Here is a 21,454-nt window from a genome sequence, read left to right on the forward strand (position 1 = left end):
TGAAAACTCTCCCTTTCATCTCAGTTCTCCCTTGCTTTCCCCAGAGGTAGGCCAAATTTTCTTATGTATTCTTCTGTATATGTTATATGTACATACAAACATGTTCTGTGTGTAATATGCACACTATTGCAAACTTTGCTCTTTTTATTTTATAATTCTTGGAGACAATTTCACAACAGCCAGAGAAATCTATTCCATTTATTTTAATAGCTGCACAGTTTCAGTATAGGAAGGAATCAAAATGTTTTTAGCCAGCCCCCTCCTTACACCTTAAAGCTTTTATAAATAATATTGAGAGGTATATCCTTATATTCGTTATTTCATGCATACTTCAGTACATCCGTAGAATAAAATTCTACATTTATATGTACATTAAAAAAAAAGAAAGTATCAAGTGATGGGCATTTAACAGTTTTACAGTATCAACATTTAGATTAATAGGAACTACAATAAAATGTTTGGATTGAAGGTAGAGATTGCATATGGAAGGTGGGGGCTGTATACAGCTGAAGAACTTGTTAAATTATTAGAAATCTTATACATAGAAGGTTTGAAGTAAAATAACGATGTATTTATGGTTGACTGTTCTTTGCCAGCCAAAGTCGTTAAAGTGCTGGCAATGGAGTGGTTGGATTCACGCTCTATATTAGCGGTTCTTAAATTTTAGTGTATAAGAATTAGCCAGGGTGCTTTTTAAAACACAGGTTGCTGAGCTCCAACATCAGAGTTTCTGATTCAGTAGATCTGAGATGGGGCCTAAAGAAACTGTGCTTCTGGCTGGGCGCAGTGGCTCACACCTGTAATCCCACCACTAAGGGAGGCCGAGGTGGGTGGATCACGAGGTCAGGAGATCAAGACCATCCTGGCTAACATGGTGAAATCCCATCTCTACTAAAAATACGAAAAGTTAGCCGAGCATGGTGGCACACGCCGATAGTCCCAGCTACTTGGGAGGCTGGGGCAGGAGAATTGCTTGAACCTGGAAGGTGGAGGTTGCAGTGAGCCGAGATCATGCCACTGCACTCCAGCCTGGGTGACGGAGCAAGATTCCATCTCAAAAAAAAAAAAAAAAAGAAAAGAAAGAAACTACGCTTTTACTAATTCTCAAGAGATGTTGATGCTGACACTGCTTGTTTGAGAACTCCACTTTGAGCATCACTGTACTGTAGCACAGACCTTAGAGTGAAGGATGAAGCTAGCTGTGGTCTTATATACTTGGAGACAGATGAGTAATCAAGTGTCTGGGTACCAAAACAAGACTGAAGTACAGGTTTAGTAGAAAATGGGGAATTGTAAGGGAAGGAGGTTTGTGACCGATAGCAGATTATAATAATCTAAGACTTAGAGTTGGATGCTATTTCACATTTGATAATAAAAAAATATATACATCCTTAGTGGATAACTAGATTTGAGAAGGCCAAGGAATGGTAATGGTAGGATATTATGTGAGTCACCAAAGTAGGAGCTAAAATTTTCTGATGAAAATAGTTGTGATGGAGAGGAAAACAGTGAGCCAGATGTAAGCATCTCACAGGAATGAAGAAAAGTGATTGGCGAGATTATAGTAACCAGGAGGAGAATAGAACAACACAACAAATGGTAGGACCCATAAAAAAAGGAATTTCAGATAGAACGTTGATGCTATCTCATGGTGCTTGGCACAAGGCAATGGAAAGAAGCAGCAGCTTCCTCTGGAGGAGGCTAACAGGGACACAGTGTTTTCTAGGAGGAACCCATTTCAAATGAGACCCCCCTCCAAAAAAAATATATATATATAATATTATTTTAATACCACCAAAGAACAATCAGTTTGCCAATCAAGTTCCAGTCCCATAGGGCATGGTGCAAAGATCATGGTGCAAAGATCTATTTCATGGTGAAATAGTCAACAATACAAATGCAGGAGAAGATGTTATTTTGATAAGAGCATGGGGTAAGAGAGGATGGCCAAGGATAACAGAAAATGAAAAACACAGAATTAACTGATTTCAAGTTTCTGAAATAAACTTTGACATAATGTTTTTCTTGCGTGGAAACTACTTAGGCATTTAGCCTGGTACTGCTTCCTTCTGTTTGGCAGCGGGGCTCCTCCTATACCGGGGATAGCCCATTATTTCCCACACTTGTGAGAATGTAAGAAACAAAGCAGCTATGATGGGGGAAACGACGAATAATGAGTGGCCATCAAGTCTGAAAATAAAGATAATATTATGGAATAGAACACTCTTTATTTCTTCTTGAGGATCATGCCATATGCTCCAGGTTTATTCAGAGAGAAATAGCAAAACAAATCACCTAAGGCAATGCATGACAAGAGCATGTTTTAGGATTGTAAATTCTGTGTTGACGCACCATGTTCATTGCAAGTGTGATGAACTATGATTACTACAGAAGAACAGCACATTAAACATATGATATGCCATTGAGTGCATCCTGTTTTCCATCAGATATGAACAAACCACTTATTACATGCATGTGTCTGTTTCTAGAGGTTATGACCTCCCTGAATAAACAGAGACAAAGATAGGCACTTAGGTGTGGCCATTTCTCAAATGATCTTTAAAAGTCACGTAACCAATTTGAACTAAATTTATTCATTTATTCATTCATTAAGTTCATTCACTAAATATTTGTTAAGAAATTATGAATGCATAAATATCTATTAAGTATTTGTTGAACATTTACCGTGTAAAATAGGAATTTTAAGATTAAACTTTTCCTAATAGGCTAATTTTGATAATTAGGTAGAAGAGATGTATAAACTATAAAACCTTATATAAGCGGTAGAAACTTTTAAAAAATTATTTTAATTATTTAAAAATGATAATTGTATGTGTCCTCACATGAAAAAGAAAGTCACATATAATTTATGTCTAAGAATACAAGAAAAAGCTATGTTTTTGATCTGGAGAATGTTTAATTATACTAAAGATGATATACGGTTTTGAGATATTTAGTCAACATTTCAAAACAAGTCATTTTGAAGAAATTTGGCAGCATGCTTTGAACAGCTGTTCTACTTTTAATAGCTTACTGTGGGATTGAAAGCACACTTAATGTAATTACTAAAGGCTATTTATTTTATTCTGTCAAAATTCTAATTTTTATGTTTATCATATATCCTCCCTTAATTTTCTGGATGACTTTGCTTGTAGATAATAATTGGGAACACAATAAATATAACTAAAACAAGTTGAAGTTTCTATTAAAAGCAGATTTTCCACTCAAATGTATTTCTACTTCAGTTTATGTGTTGCTTTCCCTTATTTTCTTATTTCATAGTGTTTTCTTTATGTTAACACTTTCAGTGCACAGTGAGATCATTCCTCTTTTGATGTTATCTTTATAGACATCCCTCTCACCCTGCAAGGTTTATTTAGCTTTTAGGGATACAGTGACATTTCAGAGTAGACGATGTGGTCTTGGGTTAGATTCGAATTTAAATTGCACTTATGAATTCTGTATTCTTGCTAAAAAAATATTTAACAAATCTGAGTTCATAAAATCATATTAATAATACCCACACAATAAACTGTCACAGGTATTAAATAAGATACCATTACATAGCACATAACAATCAAAATTTAATAAATGTTACTTCTGTTCCATTTCCTCCTCCTTCAGAAATGCATTTGTTTCTGTATAGACCTTAAAATGTCAATGGCTCATAATAGGCTTTAAGGAGAAATGGAATGCTATAATTCTAAATATCTCTCCAAAAGAGATTTGGTGGATCTATTTTATGTTAGTGATGGCAGCAGCGGACCATCTGGAGAGGCTGCTGCGAAGACCCCAGCTGGAGCAGGGGAGACGTGGCCAGGAATGTGCACTCCAAGAAACCAGCGGGAGCTGGGAACAGGTGGAAGCTACCTGCTTCTGAGTTGGCAGGGTGGGAGCCATGCCTAGAGGGTGTAGTTGCAGCTGCCCAGCCACGGCTTTGGACCCAGGCATCCCTGTGCTCTTGGGGGCCCGGGAAGAAGATCACCTGCCCCTCTAGGCTCAGAAGTGCCTGCTCCTGCTACCTGGCCTCTCCCCCACTCCTGGTGCCCACTCTGATCTCAGCATAAAGTTGTGGCTGAGTCTGGGCACTGTCACAACCCAGCTGGTTGTGCACACACTGGGGGCAGAGCTGACATGTCCCCTGCTGCCTTAGCCCCCTGCAGACTTTGGGTGCGGGCAATCACAGGAGAAAGGTTGAGGGGGTGCTGAGGACAGCTCACCATGGGCCTGCAGGCACGCTTAGGCACAAACAGCCTGGGCACCATGGATGGCAGGTTGATGGTGGCTGGAGGCAGACAGAGCAGAAAGGAGTGGGTCCCTGGTGAAGCCCTACCTTCAGGCCATGGATGGACTGAAGCCTGGGGGCTGGGCTGCCAGTTCCGCAGACTAGAGTAAGAACTTATAATGCTTCTTCTGGGCCCACTCATGGATCAATCAGTCCACACTTCCTCCCCTCCGAAGTCCATAAAAACCCTGGACAGATGTCAGGATGGCCTGTCTGTGGAGAGGAGCTCCCCACTGGGGAGGTCTCCTCTCAGCTGAGAGCTGAGCAGACCTCAGGACAACCTGCCTGTGGAAAGGAACTACCAGTTGGAGTCTCCTAAGAGCTGTCCTGTCGCTCAATAAAGCATTTCTTTGCCTTACTCACCCTCCAGTTGTCTGCGTAACTCATTCTTCCTGGATGCAGGACAAGAACTTGAAACCCCACAGATAGTGGGACTGAAAGAGATGTAACACAAACAGGACTGAAACGTGCCCCTCACTCAACACTTTGTGAACTACAAGAAGGAGAGAAGAATTGTGGCCCTTCAGGGACCCCAAACCTAGGAACTCTCTGAGCCAGGGCTTTGACACTTTCTTTAGAGCTCTGTGGTTCCTGGCATCTCCAAGCTTCCGGGCACCACCACATTCTTCAGTGCCAGCAGTGGGAGCTGCTTATGGTGTGTCTAGTCCAGTTGCAGCCTCACAGGAGCCAACACCCATGCTGGCACCTGGAACTGCCTGCCCTGCCACAGCCAGCATGCCTGGCTGTGTGCAGTGGGGAAGCCCTGTGCTCACTCACTCATGCACTCCTTACTGCTCTGTACCTGGGTCACCCTTCACAGGCATGGGATCTGGGAAGGAAGAATGAGCCAAGCACAGCCTGCCTGGCCAAGCAGGCGGAATGAGACCAGCAGGCTTAAGCAAAACTCAAGCAAAGATGCCACTGACCCCAGAGGTTTCCAGCTGGTAAAGTAATACCCCAAAGATCCCCAAAGATTGACATTAGACTGTGTGACAATTTTCTCAATTCATTATTCAATTAGCTCTCCAATAAAATATATGCTAACTCAGTAAGAAAAAAATTATTACGTCACGCGTTTGGAGCTCTATGCTTAGAGCTCTCTCTCTCTCTTTTTTTTTTTTAATCTTTACATGCCCTCTTTATTGTGCCTACACAAGTAGTTTCTTCAGCTACCACGTCTATCCTCAGACTAGAATTTCTTGCCAGATTCTAATAAATATTCTACTACCTCCTATGAGACCATGCCAGACAACTTCCATACTAACTCAAACAGTGGAAATACAGTATAACATCTGCTGGAAGAATTTGGAAAACCAAATTCATGCGTTTTCTTCACTTAAGTCTGAAGTAGGAAGAAACAGGAGAATGAAATGCTAGTGGCTTGGGATCAATGATGGTATAGCTCTGGGTCCCCAAATTAGTAAGTATGAAACAATTTACATGAAGAAAATCATGAGTAATGGGTTCTTTTGAGTCTCACTTGCTAAGTTGCTGAAGCTGGACTCCAACTCCTGGGCCCTTGCCTTAGCCTCTCAATAGCTGAGACCACAGGCATGCACCACCATGGCTGGCTCCAAAACTCTTTCCTCCAGCTTGGGAGAATACCTAAGAGCATTGCATAAGACAAACATATCACCCATAAGCTCGTCTAATAGAGAGGTCACTCTTTTTGCCCCAAATTAGGACTATAAAAGCTTTCCTCTGTAGTGCTAAAGCGTATTAGAGGCACAAATTGAATGTAGAGGCCAAAATTAAGAGACAGAGAAAAATGAGCTGTAGTTTTACAGGTAAAAAAAGAAACAATTCCTACTTAGTAAGTAAAACACAGAAAGTATTTAGCAGAGAACACTAGAGGAAAGCATTCTGCTTTGCTCTCCTGTAGTTAGCATATCCCTGGTAGTTGAAATCTGAGCACTGAGCAACTGTAGGTGCACTTGAGTGCAAGCCGTTTCTCTGCAACTTACTAGTCTGGGACCACAGGGAAGAAGCAAGACCTTAGCTGAGTCTTCTGACTCGCAGGTTTGTTTCCACTTTATGATAACCTCTGGAAGAAGGAATTAGCCTCCCACTGAAAAAGTTAAGTGGCAGATGTGTATGCTCACAAAAAAAGGTGAGTCATTAGTAAATTAGAGTGAGCACTTAAGTGGCTGGCAACAAAATTGTATAAAGGAATAAGAATATTATGTCAATAATTACATCTGTAAAAGTAAGTAGAAACCTAATACTAAGCAAAAGACTGAAGTCCTTGTAGGAGGGCAGATAAACTAAATACAGTTGTCCTTATGGGTTCCAAGACCCTGCGGATGTCAAAATCCAAGGATGCTCAAGTCTGATGTCTTCACAGCAGCCTCTCCAGATGGTCCACTGCTGCTATCACTAACATAAAATAGATCCACCAAATCTCTTTTGGAGAGATATTTAGAATTATAGCATTCCATTTCTCCTTAAAGCCTATTATGAGCCACTGATATTTTAAGGCTTATACAGAAACAAATGCATTTCTGAAGAAGGAGGAAATGGAACAGAAGTAACATTTATTAAATTTTGATTGTTATGTGGCATGTAGTGGTATCTTATTTAATACCTGTGACAGTTTATTGTTTGGGTATTATTAGTATGCAATGCATTTATAGGAAGTAGTCATGTATACTTTGGAACTTCGGGTAAGGGCTTACTCTAAAACTAATCAAGTTTTAAAGAATTAAAAATATAACCCAGAGCTACATATATTTACTGCTGTTTAGCTTATAGATTAGTAACTATACTCAGTAACAGCATAGTTTTAAAAAGGACTTTTTAAATTATTTGTTTCATTTTCCTATGAGCTAGGCTGCACTGTGGGTCCATATTTATTCTCTGCCTAATAAAGAAGATAGATAGCTTAAAAAAAAAAACCCAAATAATTGTATAGTCTTTTGTACAAATAGCATGTCTCAGGGAGATAATTACTCCTTGAGTCAGCATTAGTGGAGAGGTAGTTTTGAACTCAGTTTTCTTTTCATCAATTCATGACATATGCAAAGGGCCAGACACCTGGGCCTCCTCAAGTTTTGAATTATTTGAACCCGTATTTGAACCCAAAGCTATAGATATAAATGCTCTCATCAGACTTCTTCCCTATGTAAAGATTTCCCCACCATATACTTCATCAATTCACACTTCTTATCCTTACAACCTGGACCTTCTCTGCTCTTCTCAATACTTAGTTTTCCAGACATATTTCCCTCTCACCTCCTGTATCTGATGTGTCTCCCGCGAACAGTATTAATTGCTATGTTTCCTGGGCCATCAAGTGTAACTAACATTCTTTCTGTCTTTGTGTCCTTCCTCATGCTGTGGTTCCTGCTTATGTGACCTTCTTGTGCATCCCTGCCCTTCAAAATCGTATCCATCCCTCAGCTCAAACACCACTTGCCTCATGAAGATCTCTCTAACCTCGTGTATCCACTGTCAACTCAATGTGATATTTCTTTACTATGGTTTCTTTAACATTCTATTTCTCTTAGGAAACAGTATGCCTAATGCTTCAGATGCTTATGAACTTCTCTATAACTTGGTAGGGAGAAACACACAAGAGAGCCCAACGTGTGGGAGCTGCTCAGTATATGCATGTTGACTTTTCAAGATCCACAAATATGATTGCTTTAAGGAGGTAATCTGGCCCATGTGGCATATGAGACTTATTGGAAAATCTTAACTAAATTCCTGGTTTGGGACAAAAATCCAAGATCTCATTAATTTGTAAAGGTGAAGCAGGTCAATGCTGCAAAGAGAGCCAAAGAAAATCATGAAACAGCTTGGCTGGTGTGAATATGCTCAAGTTCTTGCAGTGACCAAAAAATACACAAAATAATCCATACAGACAAACAATAGGCTTTGCTTGCAGCCAGCCAATACATTCTTAAATGTGAAAGATATGCTCCATCTGATATAAGGCTGTCCTATAAGCTACGTCCATCAAGGTTAAAGAATGAACTAGATCTTCATTTGTGGTTTTAAGCCACACCTAGAGCAAATATAAGAATATTCCAAGAAAAATAAAGTGTTTAATAAAAGAATTAAAAACAGGTGCCACTCCTTTATAACTCTGATTTTTAAAAATAAAAAATTGGATCATGTCTCCTCTACTCTAACGTTTAAAGACTTAAACTCCATGCCTTGCTCCAATCCAAATAATTATGCATCGTAAAAGAATAGTTGTATCATCTTATTGTTTAAATACAGCCTTCTCTGATGCTTGCTATGAAATTTTCTGGCGACTATTGCACATGCCTAAGACATGTAATAAACAAAGCAGGTAGTCTGAAGCGTATAACCTTATATATTACTGAGCAACTTGACACATTTTTCCATTACACTTAATAATAGTTTATTTGGTGAGATTAAGTTTTATATGTTATTAAATGTTGCCCTTTAAATTTTGTTCTAGGGCCTTAGGAATCAATTAGACCTTTCATAATATCAGAATTTTACCACAAACATGAGGAACATTTCAAAATAAGAATAGCACACAAATGATTCAGAGGCATTTGCCCTCTAGAAATTGCAGAAAAGTTATTCAGATCCAAATAATTCTCTACAACCAGTATTATAATGAAAAAATGCAATATGGCATTGGAATGTTTTGCTTTGAACAAATAATTCATAGTAATTTTTTTTACCTCACTTTTATATTTATTGGTTAAAGATCAATCCTAAAATATTTATGATAGTAACATAACAAATATACAGATGTCTGATATACTTAATTTAGAGACTTATTTGATAAGAGTTTAGATGCCCTGAACTTTTTAGTAGAAGCTTTAGAACTTTCTAAATCTCATAATATGTTGAAAGTGAAGACGTGGGATTAAAAATTTATCAAGCCTGGGAAGGTCCAGGCTGCAGTGAACTGTGATCATGCCACTGTCCACTGCACTCCAGGCTGTGTGACAGAGTGAGACTATGTTTAAAAAAAGGAAACCAAGCCAGACATGGTGGTTCGCATTCGTAATCCCAGCACTTTGGGAGTCTGAGGAAGGAGGATCACTTGAGCTCAAAGACTTTGAGACCAGTTTGGGCAACATTGCTAGACCTTGCCTCTATTTAAAACCAACTAAATGAATACAATTTTTAAAAAGAAAAAAAAGAATCGAGATTTATTTTGATCTTCTGAAAGCACCTACTACAGTTTATTAGAAAGTTTTGTCTTTTTTTCTTTAAATGCTCATTTTTCTAGCCATTGTCATGTATTTTTATTGTACTAATATTGTTGTTTTATTCTTAGTTGTTTCCAGTGTGTGTTATGTCTTTTCTCTACAAATACTTGTGTGAGATAATGCAACTGACCTTTAAATAATGACAAAGCACCAAAGTCCTGTTTCACTTATTTCCTGAGATATGTGTACCCAAGTTTCTGGTGCCTATTTCTGATGGCACAATCCTAATACTATTAAAATCTGGAGAGTTCTGAGTCTCATGAAATCCCGACACTTGTCTGACCTAATTGACTATTAACTCATTTTAGCCTTTATATCCCATACAGTACATAGCTTTCTTTCTCACCCCTTCTATGCCTTCGTTTGCTAGATCAATCTGTTAGTACCTTATTTTGGGCCTGGTGACATAATCAACTCTAATACACTAGTACCACTATCTCAAATATTGCTCAAATACAAATCTTGGGAGACTGCCTGGAAAGAAGTAACCTGAAGTTAGTTAAGGAGAAAAAAAATTTTTTTTCAAGGTGAAAACTTGGCCACATTCTGTGTGGCCAATGGAATATTGTGGCTCCACGTGTTGCACTAAGCTCTTCTGCTCTCAAGAGTCATAGCATAAACTGTGTCGCTCCTCGTAATGGGAAGGGAAGTCATGAGTGAAGCATGGGTCAATGAAAACGAATAGCACACTGAGTCCAATCAGGAGACCTTCCTTCTAGTCCTGCCTCTGCCACTAAGTGACATGAACATGTCTACAATCTCTTGGAACTTCAATTTCCCCAAAACTAAATTGAGAGAATTAAGAGTAAGATGATTAGATTAGATTAGCCTCTCCTAAGAGCTTAGAGCACTTCTTTTTCCAAAAGTTAATAGGGATGCTGCAAATTATAGGTATTCTAAAACTAGAAGTGCATAGCCATTCTACGACAACACAAATAAATATTTGCCCCTTAAAAGCAATAAGAACACTGACAAAAAATCAGCAGAATTAACTTTTTTCAGAACTCGGGCAATAAATCAAAGGCTTGCAATAACACATAGAACATTAATTCAAGAAAAAAACAGCTGAATCTCAATAGCAACAGTGAGTTATGTGGGGTTTTAACTTGCCCTATGTCCATATACTTCTTGCTAGCTCTGCAGTAGTCTTAAAAATTCACAGCAATGAGTAGACTCACAATGACAGTAGCTGTGAACCAGGCAGCCTAGCAAATGCTAGACGGGGAAGGATGTATTTGAGGTTTTCCCAAATGCTGCACCCTCAGAAAATTGTCACTCCTTGACTTATATGGAAGCTGCCTGGAAAATCCCTACTTAAAGGGCTGTTTTTTATTTCACTTGAATTAAAGTTCACTCAGTAAGAACCTCTGCCCTTAGGATGTTTGTCAAAAACAATCAGGGACAGTAGAATTACATTACAGCTGTCTAAGAGAGTGATACCAGCAAGGGTGAACAAGAAGCTCACCAAAAAAATTTAAAAGAAAATCTAGTGAATGAGATTTCCATAGGAGGCCACAGAGATCTGCAATGCTGTGCAGCTATCAGGAAACACTCCATAAAGCTCTCTCTCTTTCCTCTGAGTGACACAGAGGCTCTGTGGAAGAAGAGTTAATAGCTGCTTGAATGTTCATGAAATGGCTTGACACCCGTGCAGTTGTTACTTGACCACTATGCTACCGAGCAGAGACTTTAGTGGCTGAGTACAACAGATAATTTAGACTTGACCTGTGTTAGTTTACAGAAGTCGCTAGACAGAGGAAGAGCAGCAGCAGCAACAGCAAAACAAACAGCAGCAATAACAAACCCTCGGAGAGAGGGTCTAAAGTCCAGAATTTCCAAATTATATTACATGTCCAGTTTTGAACAACAAAACAAAAATAATAAATGACATGCCAAGAAACAGGAAAGTATGGCCCATAAATAGAAAAAGAAAAAGCACTCAATAAAAACTATCCATGGGGAAGCCCAGATGATGAACTTACTACATGAAGACTTTTAATCAGCTACTATAATATGTTCAAATAACTAAAGAAAACTATGTCAAATAAATTACAGTATGAGAATGATGGGTCACCAAATGGATACTAGCAATAAAGAGATACAAATTATAAAGGGAACAAACTAGAAATTCTGAAATTGAAATAAAAATCCACTAGAGGGGCTTAATAGCAGATTTTAGCTGTCATAAGAAAAAATAACTTGAAGATAGGTCAATTTAGATTATGCAGTCTAAGAAACAGAATACAAGTAGAATAAAGAAAAAATAACAGTTACTTAGATAGTATATGTATCTACACATACAGACTATCCCCAATCCAAAAATCTGAAAATCCAAACTCCAAAATGCTACAAAATCTAAAACATTTTGAGCATTGACATGACATTCAAAGGAAATGCTGACTGCAACGTTTCAGATTTTAGATTTAAGATTTTTATGGATACTCAATTGGTATGTATAATACAAAGATTCCAAAATCTGGCCAGGCATGTGGCTCATGCCTGTAATCCTAACACTTTGGGAAACTGAGGTGGACAGATCACTTGATCCCAGGGGTTCAAGACCAGCCTGGCAACGTGGTGAAATATTATCACTACAAAAAATATAAAAATTAGCCAGGAGTGGTGGCGCATACCTGTAGTCCCGGCTACTCAGGAGGCTGAGGTGGGAGAATCACATGGCTTCAGGAGGCTGAGGCTGCAGTGAGCTATGATTGTGCCACTGCAGTCCAGCCAGGGTAACAGAGCAAGAGCCTGTCAAAAAAAAAAAAAAAAAAATACTGGGCGCAATGGTTCATACCAGTTATCCCAGCACTTTGGAAGTTCAGGGAGGGAGGATTGCTTGAGCCAGGGAGTTTGAGACCAGCCTGGGCAATACAGTGAGACTCTGTTTCTATAAAAATTAAAAAAAATTTTTTAAAATAGCCAAGTGTGGTGGTACATGCCAGTAGTCCCAGGTACTCAGGAGGCTGAGGTGGGAGGATTGTTTGAGCCCTGGAGGCAGAGGTTGCAGTGAGCTGTGATTGTCCCCGCTGCACTCCAGTCTGGGTGACAGACTGAGACCTTGTCACACTATCTCAAAGAAATTTTTAAAGAAGAAAAAAAATTCCAAAATCAAAAATATAAAAAAATCTGAAACACTTCTAGCTCCAATAATTTCAGATAAGAGATACTCAACCTGTATGCACATATGATTTTTATTTCATTAAAGACCCTCATAGCTTATGAATACAATATTTATCATATTAATAATAAATTTAAATGGATTAAGCAGCACTTTCACATCACCATTTATTTCTTATACCAGGTTTTCATAATTATGAACTATTCAGACTTATTTAGACCAACACATTTTTATATGTACCATATTTTTCTCCCACCCATTTCCTGTTTTCTATTGGAAATTAATATTTTTTATTTTTGCCAGTAATTTTTTTAATCTTTAGCTTTTATTTTATTCAGGAGTGCATGTGCAGGATGTACAGGTTTGTTACATAAGTAAACCATGTTACATAAGTGTGCCATGGTGGTTTGCTGCACAGATCATCCCATCACCTATAGGTATTAGGCCCAGCATCCCTTAGCTATTCTTCCTGATGCTCTCCCTCCCGCTACCCTACCACAGACAGGCCCCAGTATGTGTTATTTCCCTGCATGTGTCCATGTGTTCTCATCATTCAGCTCCCACTTATAAGTGAGAACATGTGGTGTTTGGTTTGCTGTTTCTGTGTTGGTTTGCTGAGGATAATGGCCTCCACCTTCATCCATGTCCCTGCACAGGATATGATCTTGTTCCTTTCTATGTTTGCCAGTAATTCTTAAAGTATGACAACATGTTTACCAATATTTCTTCTAATATTTGTTTTGTTCAATACTTGAAAATCCTTCTGGAATCAATTATTTTTCTACTGACATATAACCTAGAACCATTTCTTCACTAAAGACCTATGAGTGCTGATCACTGATACATGGTAGTTTCTCTGAGCACAAAATTTCCTCTCAGCCTTTTGGAAGTGTGTAGTTTTAATTGATGACAATTCTGTTGTCTAACTTTACTATTTTTATGCAATCTATGTGCTTTTTCTTGTTTTTTAGATTTTCTTTCTTTGTGATACTCTGTATTTTCACAATGTGAATATCAAAATAAATAGTGTTTGTCATGCGTTCCAATTTGAGAATTAAAACTTTCCATTATTCTGGAAAGTTTCCAGTCACTGAATCTTTCACCATTGACTTTCTTCTATTTTCTCTTCTGGAAATTGTATTATATACAGCTTATAATGTATATGTATGTTTGTGTATGTATACATATATACATATATATTTAAAGCTGCATCTATATGTGTATATGTAAGTACATCTATATATTTTTATAAATGCATAAATACACATATACACACACACCCACACACACACATCACATGCCACCTAACCTGAAATTTGAATTTCCCATCTCTTTATATTTTTTATTGCTTTCTTGCTAACTTTCCATTTTTCATTCATCTAATTCTATCTTCAGAATTTGTTAATGAGATATTTAAGCCATTAAGCTTTTAATTTCAGTAACTATTTTTTTACTTGGAGAAGTTCTTTATAATCTTTTAAATATCACTTTGTCTTTTTCCTTACTATAGAATTCTTTCAGTATGGTTCCTTTTCATTTTTTATATATCTTTAATTATCTTAAGCATACTTTTAATATAATCTCTTCCTGATTGTCTTATTTCTTTCCATTCTGATCATGCTAATTCTAGAGTTTCTAGCATTTGCTGACTTTGTTGTTTTGCTACAACTTTCCATGCAGTTTGTAATTTGATTGACATCTCATCTCCAGCAGGAGTTGATATTTAAATCTTTGAGAATTCTAAAATGCCCCAGTTCTTACATTTCCATATGAGAGGACCCTGTGAATATTAATGAAGCTGGCCAATTATTATTATTTATGGTCTCTAACAATACAGGTAGTATAAGTTTGAACCCAATAACTAAAGTACAGAGCTGAGAGTTTGATTCCCTATGCATAATTTATATTTTTCATTCAAAGTCTAGTACGCATAGCAAATTTCATGGCTTGTTCCACAGCTGGAAAGTACAGGTATTTTGTTTCCCTTTTTATACCTAAGGCAGCCCTTGCAGGTGACAGGCTCTATACAGTGTCATCATCTCAATCTCCCTGCCTTAAGGAGACCCAGGGCCAAATCACCTACTGTTACAGACATTAAGGCCTTAAGAGTCCAGGATCCAAACCCACGTGGGGAGTATTAATATTTTATGACAGCATTAGCTTTCATCTGTCACTGTGGCTATTATTTCTTTATTTGACACATGTATTGTTTTGTTGGTTTGGCATGTTTTGATTTCTTGTTTGTTGGCTTGTGTGTTTTTAGTTTGTTTGTGTTTTTAAAAATCTAAAATGTAATTGGAGAGTACTAGCTAAATTGATTCTAGACGTTTTATGTCTTGATTTTGTAAGCATTGACCCCACAGTCTGGAGTACCGGTCTGATATTGTTTGGCTCAGTGTCCCCACCCAAATCTCATGTCAAATTGTAATCCCCATGTGTCAGAAAAGGGGCCTGGTGGGATGTAATTGGATCATGGGGGCAGATATCCCCCTTGTTCTCGCGATAGTGAGTTCTCATGAGATCTGATGGTTTAAAATGTGTGACTTTCATTGCTCTCTCTTTCTCTCCTACCACCTTAAGAAGAAAGCACTTGCTTCTCCTTCTTCTGCCATGACTGTAAGTTTCCTGAGGCCTCCCCAGACATGGGGAACTGTGAGTCAATTAGATCTCTTTGTAATTACCCAGTCTCAGGTAATTCTTTATAGCAGTGTGAAAACAAACTAATGCACTGTCTTTTGTGTCTTCTTCATGTATATTCCTTCAAATTTCAGCCTTCCTTTTTCTCCAATCTCACGTTTTATACTCAAACTTAATTTATAGATGAGGAAAGAAGACTAGAAGAAGAAGACTCAAAGTTTAATAATATTATGAAGCCAATGAGAAAAACATAACCCTCTGATTCATTGAACATTTTCTTCTAGTTCTCAACTTTTAGAATAAACAAATATTAACAGATAAAGTATGAAAAATGCATAATTCAGAGTCCCAATCACAGAGATTCTGATTCAGTAAAGTCTAAAGTAGAGTCCCAGAATATGAATATTAAACAAGTACCCTAATAGATTCAAATATTTGGAATTTGATTTGTTTAGTGACTTCAGGCCATAACCTGAGAGATTAGAAACAAACACACCCTGACACAACTTTTTTTCACACTTGAATTTATACTTTTTAATTAAAAGCAGAGGAAAGAAAAAATCTATTTAATCAAGGGTTCTACTTATCTTGCTTATAAAAAAAGTTTATAAATCTCCCTATTTAATTGTTCACAGTATCTTTTCTAAAGGTGTTCATTTAGAAAAATTTATTTGAGCTAAGTCTTATTTTTAAATGATGCAATAAAAAAACGCACTACCCCTGACATTATTTGGAAACTTTCTGCCAAGATGATTTTGTCCAAAGGGAAATTAGAGAATTCCATAAAATTACATAGGCATAATTTATAGAAAGCTGAGTCAAGAAACAGGTGTTGTTGAAATGATAAACTTGTCATCTTACTCACTCATAAGTTTCTAGGATATGAGCCTGTAAACTCTAAATCGGATACTGGGCTTACAAAGATTTATGTCATTTATTTCCTTTCTAAGAAAGAGGTAGATGAACTATGCATATCTATCCAGCTGCTCTACAAACCACATATGCGTTGACTGCAAGTTTCAGTGGAGGTGCCAGTGCTTCAGTGGCTACAACTTATGCTATCCTAGAACCTGGCTGATAGAAGCCACTCTTGAAAATATTTGCATCTCTGTGCTAGGAGCTTGGCTACAATGCTAACTAGCATTCCATCTCCAGATGACTTCCATTACCACCCAATTATTTTAAACCCTGATTTTATTTCAAGCAATTTACCATTGTCAAGGGTCATCTCCCAGTACAATATTACGGAGATCAAATATTTTTGGTTCTAGGTCTGCGGTTACAAAAGTTTAAGAATGGCCTTCTTTAGAGTGATTGATAAACCATTTAGCAAAATCTAGGATACACTATAAATCCAATATTAAAATTTTAATAAAAGTATAAATAACTTTTATAACAATTATTTATAGTTATAATTGTCATTTATTTTGTTTTATTTTTTAATTTCTAAGTGTCCTGATAAACAAGTTGAAAAAAACAAATCTATTCGTTGATTTACTCATTCATTTACTAATTCTTCTGATATTTATTGAGGGCTTATTATGTGTCTCAATAAGATGAAAAAAAGGGATAGACCCTTTCTCTCAAATAACTTGCACCCTAGTAGAAGAGAAGAAAATTAAAACTTACTGCCAAAATATTGTAAAAATACATGCAGAAAGGCAATGTGTATTAGATGACAAGGGCTGAAGAAAGTTCTGGGAATTTGCATATCCTTTACATGATTAGGCTATGTTTTCTACTATTAATATTGACTGGAGATATATGGATTTAAGGAAAAGAAAAAAGGTCTAAATTTGAAATGGAATATAGTATGCTATTTTGATGAATTCTTTCCTTGTCTAAGTTTTAGTTCATTATAAAATATAGCACACTCATATAATAACATGTCCGCATTCTCTAAGGATGTTGTTTACCAGTTTTGCCCACATTGGGCACCTCTTGTAGGATCTAACAGTAAAACTAGCCCATTTTCCTATATTGTGTTTATACAGTACACACACACAGTGCTTGAAGGTTTTTTTAAATTGAAATTTTCGAAGGCCTCAAAAGAATTTGGTGAAAATTGTAAGGCTGGTTGCCTCACCAGGAGCTCAGACACGCTCATCCCTCTCGGTGCCTGGACACTACATCACCACTCCCCATCGGACATCACGCTCTGCACCCGGCACCTAGCCTGCCATTGGAAAACCCTGCCAAAGTTTAAAAGAAGCCCCACCAAAACCTATCCAATAGCATTTTGCTCCGTCCAGGTCCCACTCCCCGGGGTGGCCCACTCACCAGAAATCCCGCCTACCTACCAATAGCAGCTTGCCCCAACCACGTCCGGTTTCTCCACAACCAATCAAAACTCCTTCACTCCCTATAAACCTCCACACCCAGAAGAGTCAAGCGCAACTTCCCTGGCCCCTTCCCCCAGGACCATGAAACCTCGCCCGGGAGCTAAATAAATTGGCATTTAATTTTCTTATGCTGGTCTCAGTTTCCTCATTCTAAACTCGGCAATAACCCTTACAAAAATCACTACAGCCAAACTCTAGATTGAGCGCTTATGTTATTTAAATATGTGGGACGATGGAGGCATGTGAGTGTGTTTGCATTTTTTTCATAAAACTTTTGGGCCACTATTAATACTCTAAGACTTGGGGATTCTTTTCTCTGTATCCCACACTAATATATTTTCCAGACCATTTTACTTAGAATTGCTTGCATTAAGGGACTTCCAAAATACTCTTTGCTTTTGTACTTGCTTAAAGTACATTCTACTTTCTGTGCCTTTATCAGTTGTTTTCTATAGAAGATGAGTGCTGTTTTCCTTCAATAGAATCTGTAAAGTACCACTGTGTTTTTCAGGCTATTTCTGAATGTGACAGCTGAGTGAACCTTGGCCTCCATCCCCCTCCTCTAACCTGAGCATTCACTCTCATGCCTGTGCTCCCTCTGGCCACATAAGCCTGCAGCTATGCAAGTGGGATAGAACATTTTAAAATGCCTTTTAACCTGGAAGTGTCATTTCCTGGATTTCCCAGATGCATGATTATAATGCTACCTGTGTAACATATAAGTATTTCTCATGGTTATGGCTCAGGAGAATTATTTATTCTCATTTCACACCAATTATCATGAGGGCTACATTATCACATTCAATTGTCATTCCTATCTCAGGGCTAACACTAGTAAAAATAAATAAATAAAATTTGATACTAATTTCTCAGCTAGATTTCTGGGCCCATATGTCTTACAATTTCAATAAACCCTGGAGAGCAGGCACTGAACCATGGCATTAGTATTGTGATTCACTTATCGTTATTAAAGACAGTGACTTAAACCAAAGCTATTAGTCTATTTGTCTTATCTTATAATATTAACTTGTTTTGTGAACTTAGAACAGCGTGTTTACATATGTAAACACATTCATTTAATGAGGATAATTTCATATATAATTATCAGCTGATCCTGACATACTTTGAAATTTTGAAAATAATTACAAATTATTACTGATCTAACTCTACACTCTTTGTAGAAGATTCATATTCCGACCAGACAGACTATGTTGGTCTTCAGGAGGAATAATTCCTTTTTTTTTTACAAGGTTAGTTTATGAGTCTTTGCACCAAAATTAAGATGTTACTAAATCAAGACATAGACCTAAAGAATAGCTTGTCTTTACATGGGTTCCTAATAGTCTGGGTTTTTTTTTGTTTTTGTTTTTTGTTTTTTACAGAAGTTGTTTATTGCTATGAAAGTGAAATGCCTTTATTGTGGATTTCCTTCTGGTGAAAGATATTTGTCAATGAATAATAGTGTCTACTCACGTTTCTCTTGTTCTGCTTCCACTCCTTCACTTTCTGTGTCACTTGGTAAGATCCATGGTTGATGAACTACCTGCAGTTGCTTTAAGGATTCATCCTGCCAAAGAACAAATTTATTTTAGGTTTAACTCTGTTTTGATATCATGAACATTAATTTGGGTGATCGCTTCAATCTTTATGAATTGCATCTTCAAAAACCATCAGAATAATTTCCTCATTAAAAAAAGGAGAACTGTAAATTCATTTTCATGTCACAGACATACTACAAATTCTGAACTCATTTTTTACATTCTTTTAATAACATTTAGAGTCAAGAAATATCTGAACTGTGTTCCTCATGAATCAATATGGAAGTGTTGACACTCATTCTTAGAAACATAATTATGAAATATTCAATATAAAATTTCATAAAATGTGCTTCTTTGCCATCAAGATTTCAAATTCCCTTTAATGAGAATGAAGATGAATGGGATATACAGAACATCTTCGATTTTGCTCTCTAGTATTATTTCCCTGCCTTTTTCCCCTTCTCACTTTCTAATGTTTGTTAATATATTTCTCATATACTTCCTTGCTGCTCTTTCCCTTCTGTCATTGAACTAAAGCAGACCCTCATTATCTCCCACCCTGAGGGTAGTAATAGCCATCTGGGAAGCTTTCCAGGATCATGTTTCATATCTTGTCTAGTTCTCCCACCAGTCACCTGCCAGAGCACGCTTTTAAAGATGCTATATGATGTAATTACTACCTTGCTTATAATTTTTCAGTGGCTCTATTCATGATTCCCTGGGTAAGATTTAAGCTCAAAGCCCTTCATGATCCATACTTGTCTAATGTGTTCTATCACACCAGTCTCTTAATCCCACCTGGACCACTCCAGCTATAATTAACTGGTGGCTCTACATTGCATTTCTTTATCTGTCTTAAACATTAATACTCCTCCTTCAAGGCTCTGGGGTCACTTCACTTCTACTGGAAGTCTTCCCTGATCCTCCAAGGCGGAGTTACTCCTCTATTCCTTTATGTGCCTATTACACCAATAGAATAATTACCATGTGATGATTATACTTTCATCTCTTCCTTCCTCAAAAGTAATAAAAAAGGTCCTTGAAGTCATGGATAACTTTTTTCACCTATGCATTCCTAGCATCTATTATATGCCTTGCACAAAATAGGGACTTACTGGGTAAACATTTGTGTAGGAGGAAGTAAAGAAGAGAAGAAAGGAGAGGATGAAGGGTGAAAAGGAAGGAGAAGGGAGAGGAAAGATAGTTCTTATTTAGAAAAAAATAAGTAACAACTTTAAATTTATTGAGATATGACCCAAGAAAATGTTTTCAATCCTATTTTCAAAATTAGAAACATAAAATCAATATGATCTGTCAGTTCACCCTTTATCTCTCAAATTCATTCATCATCTCTACCTCTTTCAATTATATTTTTCTCCAACATGAGATACTGTGCTTTATTTTTATTTAGACAAATAATAACAAGGTAAAAATAAGGTTCCACAACCCTCGTATATTTAAGAAATGTAACACCACCATTCATTAAATGTCCACTTTGTTTAAAACAGTTCCTTTATGGGAGAAATAGTCTATCTCCCATGCCTTTCATTTTGATGTCAAATTCTGGAGACGTTTAGCCCAAGTCTAGAGTTTCAAAAAAGCACAATTTTCAGAAGTTTGGAAGTGGAGGGTGGGTTGCTTGTTTGAAGCACAGGGAATATTTTAGGGCAGTAAAACTATTCTGTGTGATATTATCATGGCAAATGCAAGACATTAAGCCTTTGTCAAAACCCATAGACTTTTATACCACAGCATAAACTTTAATGTATGTAAATGAAAAAAAGCAATTAGGAAGTTGGAGAATCCCAGAATGAAAGGCAATGTACAGAAAAGAAGATAAATGTGCTATAGATGTATAAAACCACCTCACTGAAGGGGGAGGAAATAAGGTGCTGACCTAACTAACTTTGAAAATGAGTGGAGTTTGTTAAATCACAAACTAAAGGAGCTATGCTGATGCACTATACTCTAGTTGATAAACTTGCTTTCCATGGGCATACAGGTTAACAATTCTGAAACCACTATATATGTACTCTGGAAATGAACAGTAAAGTAAATGCATGATGGGAGCCAGGTTTCTCACTGCTGATGTGGCAATTTACCGATAAGCTGGGGAGAGAGGCTAGAATAATCCATGCGTAATGTATTAAAGTTGAAGACATCAGTATGAACTCATGTTTACCTTACTATGTATACAGAAGGCTACATACAGAAATGTTGATATATATTTCTGTTTATTAATTTATTTCTTTTTTTTTTTGAGACAAAGTCTTACTTTGTTGCCTAGGCTGGAGTATAGTTGTGAGATAATGACTCACTGTAGCCTCAACCTC

At 37.2% G+C, this 21,454-nt stretch overlaps 1 protein-coding gene across 4 annotated transcripts in view; it reads right to left on the minus strand.

Moving 5' to 3' along the window:
• The window catches only part of CUNH8orf34 (chromosome unknown C8orf34 homolog), a 440,182-nt gene that overhangs the window by 10,371 nt on the left and 408,357 nt on the right, over window positions 1-21,454 (minus strand). For all 4 annotated transcript variants that reach the window (XM_017544836.2, XM_017544823.2, XM_017544830.2 and 1 more), the window contains one exon: window positions 19,057-19,150. In XM_017544836.2, coding sequence (XP_017400325.1) covers window positions 19,057-19,150 — 94 coding nt within the window. The remainder of the gene's footprint in view (window positions 1-19,056; window positions 19,151-21,454) is intronic.

This window comes from Cebus imitator, unplaced genomic scaffold, assembly GCF_001604975.1.
Source record: "Cebus imitator isolate Cc_AM_T3 unplaced genomic scaffold, Cebus_imitator-1.0 Scaffold9, whole genome shotgun sequence".
Taxonomy (NCBI): Eukaryota; Metazoa; Chordata; class Mammalia; order Primates; family Cebidae; genus Cebus; species Cebus imitator.